This window comes from Hemitrygon akajei, unplaced genomic scaffold, assembly GCF_048418815.1.
Source record: "Hemitrygon akajei unplaced genomic scaffold, sHemAka1.3 Scf000062, whole genome shotgun sequence".
Lineage (NCBI taxonomy): Eukaryota > Metazoa > Chordata > Chondrichthyes > Myliobatiformes > Dasyatidae > Hemitrygon > Hemitrygon akajei.
In genome coordinates, this window is record NW_027331948.1 from 529,150 (window position 1) to 536,137 (window position 6,988).

The 6,988-nt window shown below is 48.6% G+C and overlaps 1 protein-coding gene across 1 annotated transcript; it reads right to left on the reverse strand.

Moving 5' to 3' along the window:
• Positions 1 to 2,210: 2,210 nt before the first annotated feature.
• Positions 2,211 to 6,578, reverse strand: LOC140721838 (NACHT, LRR and PYD domains-containing protein 3-like). The gene is made up of 5 exons (XM_073036653.1): positions 4,809 to 6,578; positions 3,680 to 3,766; positions 3,355 to 3,525; positions 3,058 to 3,225; positions 2,211 to 2,899 (listed from the first exon to the last, which is right to left on the reverse strand). The coding sequence occupies exons 1-5, from the start codon at positions 6,548 to 6,550 to the stop codon at positions 2,812 to 2,814; spliced, it is 2,256 nt and encodes a 751-aa protein (XP_072892754.1). The 5' UTR covers positions 6,551 to 6,578; the 3' UTR covers positions 2,211 to 2,811.
• Positions 6,579 to 6,988: the final 410 nt, after the last annotated feature.

The window sequence follows — 6,988 nt, forward strand, 5'->3', positions numbered from 1 at the left end:
CCTGACGGTCATTTTAACTCTACCTGTAACTCCCACTCTCTTGTCAGTGCATCACCGCTCCCAGTCGGCTATGAGAAGCAAGGTAACTACGGCCATCTTAATTCCGTCCATTGGACCCCCTCCATAGCGCCCATTGTCACTCAGCCCATCATTTTCTCCCCGGAGACCGTTTTCTTTCAACCTTTCACTTCCTCCCTAGTAACCACTGTGAATCCTTCTGTCGTTCCCTCCCTATTCAGCATTTTCAATCAGGAGCCCCTCGCAGGCCAGACACTCTCGACCACCCTCCACTCGATTGTGCAAAGAGTTTATCACAAATAATAAATATATCGCAAACAATCCTACATCCACATCCTATATGATCGATCCAACATCCACATTTCCGGATCCTGTGAGTTAGTACTCCAAGCGTCGTGGAGAGAGGAGGATACAGACACCAGGTATCATGTTCGGTAAAATTCCCAGCGTGGATACAGAGACCCGACTGCATGCGTGGTAAAACTCTCGGTGTGGAGACAGATATCAGGAATCGTGCCAGGCAAAATTCCTAGTTTGGGATATGGAGACCAGGAACCGTGCCCTGTATGACTTACGGTGTGCTATGTGGACACCGGGAACCGGGCCCAATGAATCGCACGTCGTGGGAACACGGAAACCAGAAACCTCTCTCACACGCAACCGCCCCCACCCCCGCCATCTTCAGGAAGGCGTGCCAAAGTTCCTGAAGCCCGACCATATCCACCGTCTCCGCCAAAAGTTAGAACCTCGTCAGTTTTACAAAGTCGTCAACGTCTGCACGACCCTTGGCTTTCTTTGTAACTAATAAACCATCGGCATTCTCGTCAAATGCCGTAAACGCAGCTCTGAGTTCTATGAAACACAAAATTCCGGAGTCCCCGCCATTTTCCAGGTTCACAGACCCGTTGGAAATGAACTGGAAGGAGTGCCATTGGGAGGCAGAGTTCAGACGATAGGAGTGAATGGGAATCATTGCAGACGGTGGGGGGTAAATGGGAAGGGGTGATCCCCATTGGCAGGAAAACGGTGGGAGTGAATGGGAAGAGGCGGAGCCAACTGGGAGGCAAACAGTGGGACTTAATAGGAAGGGATGGTGTCCATTGGAAGTTTGGACGATGCAAGTGAATGGGTAGGTATGCGTCACGTTAGGAATGCGGGTGATTGGAGTAAATGGGAAGGGGAGGGGTCCAGTTGGAATACGGATGGTGGGAATGAATGGAAAAGCGTGGTATTAGATTGGATTCGTGGTCCGTGCAAGTGGACTGGAAGGGATGGCGTCCTGTGAGGAGTTCGGTACGTGTGAGAGGACGGGAAGTGGTGGAGACCCGTTTTGCAAAATTATCCTCAACTTCGATTTCATCCCGGGCTACTTCTCGACCCTAGAGGTCAAATGTGACTGTTAACTGCTATAGTTATGATTCCTATCTGTACTCCCCTGTCCGTCTGTGCCCACTCCCATCCTCTCCTGGACTGTGCACACTGCATCCCTGCTCGTCTCTGTGACCACTTCTACATATATTCATTGTGTGTGTGTGTGTGTGTGTGTGTGTGTGTGTGTGGTTCCCCGTGCTAAAGTCCCAAGGTGGTGACAATGAGAGTCTTCGCTGTAATCTGTTTCAAATCGAGACCTCAGTTGACTTATCCCACACACTACAGAGACCTTCTTTTCCGTGTCTGTCCCCAGGAATGTATGATGGGACGGTGTAGAGGGAGCTTCACTCTCTGTGGCTGAACCCGTTAGTATGTGATGGGACGGTGTGGAGGGAGTTCGCTCTGTGTCTGACCCCGGGAGTGTGTGATGCCATGATGTGATGGGAGCTTCACCCCGTGCTCAACGCCGGTATTCCATCTCACATACCTTTCGTACTTGTGACCTAAATGAAATCACGTCTGACATTAGAGTCGATTTTAACTCTCTGCGGGGGCAGTTAGCCACAGTGGGGATTGAGTGGAGATGAGATCCTGGGCACCTGTACTCTGCAAGTCAGATCTCCCTCAGGTTGGAGCCGAGACGCTGCTGTACCGGTGTCAGGAGCTCCGACCCATTATTGCCGTTCACCGGGTGTGAGGGGCAGCAGTAACCCAAGGTCACTGTTTGGCCTCTAATGAGACTCAAGTCCGACACAAAGATGGGAAGTTACAGCGTTTTATTGATTACATCATAACAAATGTAAATTAAACAACTTGTGGCTGCTAACTTGCAGGAACAAATAAGCTACTCCTGATTCATTCACAGTCAAACACAATTAAATGACCGGCGACAACGATTGACGGGTTGAATAATCAGTCCCGTTTGTCACCGTCATTCTGCATCGTGGAACCGTTGATCATAAAATCACACTTCAGGGCCCTGTCCGAGATTGCGGCAGATCCAGGGTCACTGTCAAGATATTTGTCAATTTAACATCATTATATCGGCCAGACTGCCGAATGCACCGTCGAAAAGTCGAAAAGTGAACAAGAATTCTCTCCCGGGATAATACCTTCCCGGGACACTGGTGTCCAAGACTGAGCCCCAGCCCCGGGCTCTTCCTTTCCATGTAATTCTCTGGGGTCTCACGTGGGGACGTCTCGAAACCGCACATCCGGCGGAAGCAGCGCCGCTGGACAGAAGGCGGAAATACGTCACTGCGGGAACACTTCGAACGTCACAGTGCGCGCTACTGGAGCCAGTTCCGTTTGAACTGTAGGGAATTACACCTGGCGCGCGGCCATTAAAAATAAGGGCGGGAGTTAAGGGTGGGGGAAATTGACCAAAATGTCGTTATCCCGTGCGCGGGGATGTTCACACATTCAGATGTTCACTGTCAGTCCCGGTCTGGCTTCCTGCAGAGATCTCAGTTCCTTCCCCCCTGTTTCGCTGAACCGATTGAACCGCAGCCTGAAACAGATGGAAAAAAAAATGAAATAAACAGATTACACGACAGTGTCAGTAATAGGGGACTGCGGTTCATGTTTCAACAGCACTCACAAATTTCACCAGAAAACTCGCGGATCTACTGATATTTTATCACATTGAACATTAACACTAACACTTACCGGATCCACTCCAGACCTGGGAGGGTCAGTATGAGGAGGCGGAGAGCGGGGACAGATCGGTCTGTGAGCGAGTTTGCTCCAAGATTCAATCCCGTCAGTGATGGGTTTGTACTGAGAGCGGAGACGAGATCCTCGGCACCAGAATCTGTGAGACCGACATCTCTCAGCCTGGAGATGAGAGAGAGTGAGGATGAAGGGAACAGAAAAACATTACTAATTGCAATTACTGATCACATTAATGCTCAGTGTCAGACACCCAGTGACTGCAAATACAATCTCTCACAGTCTGGTACATACCGCAGTTTCTGTATTTTACACTCCGGTTTCCTCAGAGCCGCAGACACCAGTTTCACTCCTGAATCTCCCAGTTCATTATAACTTAGATCCAGCTCCGTCAGTGACCGGTTTGTATTGAGAGCGGAGACGAGATCCTCGGCACCAGAACCTGTGAGACGAACATGTTTCAGCCTGGAGATGAGAGAGAGTCAGGGTGAAGGACACAGAAAAACAGGAGACGGTCCAAACCCCAGTGTTTATCAGTAACACAATTACTGATCACATTAATGTTCAGTGTCAGACACCGAGTGACTGTAAACACAATTTCCCACAGTCTGGCACTTACCACAGTTTTTGTATTTTACACTCCGGATTTCTCAGAGCCGCAGACACCAGTTTCACTCCTGAATCTCCCAGTTTATTCCACCCGAGTCTAAACAGAAACAGAGAATTTGATAAACGAAGTGATTCAAACTGTGGGTTTAAGGGAATTTCTCTCACTCGGATATTTCAGGAAACATTAAGCCCTTCAGTAAATCACAGATCGGAGTTCCCATCACTGTCAATGTCCCTCACTGCCCAGCTCCAGGGTATTCACCGAATGTCAGTAATTTGATCTGTCGGTGTGACCCTGTAAACTCCACATACTCTGTCTCATTCCCCGATGTTAAAAAAAAATGATCCTGACGTGAGAGCGGGGGAAGGGTCGTGAGGAAGATTTGCAAATGGCAAACCGTCGATAGGAGATGGTGGAAGAGGCCCTACCTGAGGAAAAGGGATAGGAAGGACGAAGCTGCAGGAGGAAGACAGATATACCCGAAGGAAGGGAGATGGTCCAGAGAGAAACCCAAGTAAGGAAGGGGAATGGGGATGAGAAGTCCCACAGGAGGCTTCCGATGGGAAAAGATAATCCCACACATTGAGAGAATGCAGAAATAGTTTGTACAGGAGAGGTGAGTCTGAACCGAGAACTACAATCGGGAGAGGACATGGCCCATAGAGTCTGGTTCTCTGGTAGTGAACACACTCACACAAACGGACTGATGATAATTGTCACACACGTGGAAGGGGGCAGGTGACGACAATGTCACAATGGTATTTCTCTCCCTCTCACTGGGACAGTCTGCTGACGGTATCTTTTCCCTCACCGTGAAGAAGGTCTGAATCTCTGCCCGCACTGCTTCAGTCAGCGTCGGTCTGGGTGTTAGTAACAGTGAGAAGGAACATTGTCAATGGACGTGTATCAGGCAGTTAGAAACACTACCAGTCCTGTGACTTACTAACATTAAACCAATGGCCGTTGTACACTGATCCGAGGAAGTCTCCTACATCCCTTCACAAGAAGCCACAGAACCCTTCCGTCCTTGCGGAATTCGTCACAATCTGATTTAATACAGTTTTACCCAAATCCCTTGACATTGGAACAGCGCGATGGAACGGTTTCACAGTTCAGATTGAGAAATAAAACAAGTTACCCCAAAACCTGGCACTTGTGCAGCCCGGGTCCCAGCCGCTGGATTCCTTCACACTGAATGTGGCAGCTCTCCAGGTCGAGGTGTTTTATTGTATCACAGAATCCGATGGCATGAGACAGGACCGCGCAGTCAATCGGGGTCAGTGTCATTCCACTGAATGAAAGTTTTTTCACAGATCCCAGGGTGTCCTGAGCCAGTGCACGATTCTGAGACTCAAACAGGTAGTGCAATGTATTCAGAAGACTCCTTTTACCAGCTTCACTCCTGTTTTCACTCTGGCGTTTAAACTCCTCCTTCACCCAGTCAATCACCCGGCAGGTTGTTTGATGTGGAAATGGGCCCAGAAACTCCTCCAGGCCCCGAGCTGTCATTGGGGAGGAGAGACCAGCAACAAAACGGAGAAATACCTCAAATCGCCCATCTGTCGTTTTGTGGGCTTCAGTGAGGAATTTCAGGATATCCCCTGGATGTGGATTCAGGAATTGTGCGACTGCTGCTAGAAACTCCTGGATGGTGAGGTGTGGAAATGAGTAAATCACGCTCCGGGCAGAATCCTCTCTCTCCAAAAGCTCCATCAGGAACCCGGACAGGAATTGGGAAGGCTGCAGGTTGTAGTTGATCAAATCTTCACCTGTAAACACAATCTTCTTATCAACCACTCCTCTGAAGGCCATCTGACCAACTCTGAGTAACACATCACGGGGATTCTCATTCTCACGGCCGTGGATTTTCAGGATGTTGTAAATATAGTAGGAGTACAGTTGGGTGATTGTCTTGGGAACTCGCTGCGGGTCCTTGACTCTTTGTGTGAAGAAGGGGCCCAGTGCCAGAGCGAGGATCCAGCAGTAGGAGGGGTTGTAACTCATGGTGTACAGAATCTTGTTCTCCGTTACGTGCTTCAAAACAGCTTGCGCCACCATCTGATCTTCAAAATGCCTGATGAAAAATTCGTTCCGTTCCTCACCAACAAATCCCAAAATTTCAGCCCAGACACTGATCCGAGCCTTTCCCAATAAACGTAAAGCTGTGGGACGGGTGGTCACCAGCACTGAACACCCTGGGAGCAGCTTGCCCTGGATTAAACTGTACACAATGTCAGACACTTCACACCACCACTCGGGATCTGGGCACTGGTGCTTGGGTTCTGTGTCTCTCTGACTGTCAGCAAAATCGATTCTGTGTTTGAATTCATCCATACCATCGAATATAAACAGCAATCCCTCTGGGTTCTTCCAGGCCTCTCTCAGGAAATTCCCAAAGTAAGGGTACTGATCCAGAATCAGTTCCCTCAGGTTTTTTCTGCCGTTAATGGAGTTTAAATCCCGGAATTTGAAACTGAACACAAATTGGAATTGTTGGTATATTTTCGCATTGGTCCAGTCATAAACAATCTTTTGTATCATTGTCGTTTTCCCGATCCCTGGGACTCCGGCCACTGCTGCTGAAATCCCAGATTTGGATTTACTCCGGGAAAACCTGCTCTGGAACAACTGATCCATCCGGATTTTTTCCACCTGTTTGCGGAGATGTTGTTCTATCCACACCTCGTGGTCTCTGCCTCTTGCCAGCAGCTCATGTTCCACCAGTGTCCGATCTCGAACAGTAGAAATGACCGTGAGCTCAGCGTATCGATCAACCAGCTGGAAAACCTTCACCTTCTCCCTCATCAGGATCGTGTTCACTCTCAGTGTTTCAGTTTGTGCCCGTAGAGTCTCCTTGTGTTTTTGTTGAACATCTTCCATGGGAACAGACAGTGGAAAGACTGTTAGTGCCTCGACACAGAACTCAGTATTTAAGTACAGAAGAGTTAGCTCAAAGCTATTGCATTAATTGAATTCATCAATTAATTTCATGCAGTGTAGTAATTTGATCAAGAGACCCCAAACTAGATAGAGAGACCTGGTCTGGATAAATACCTGAACATTCCATTTCCACATTAACTGTGCTGTGAAGGTGGGTATTTCCCTGTTAGTTTACTGACCCCCAACTGTCCCGTACTGGACAGCCCCCCACTACAGCCATTGCTATCATTGTTCTTGTGGAAGAAACATTTAATCCCCAGTGTGGATGTGGCATATGGAGATAGAGAAAAGGATAGTGGGAATTCTGTCATAGGAGCAGCTCAGAAGGAATCACAGCTACTCCCTCCCACCATCACTGATTCAAAACAGATAGATGTA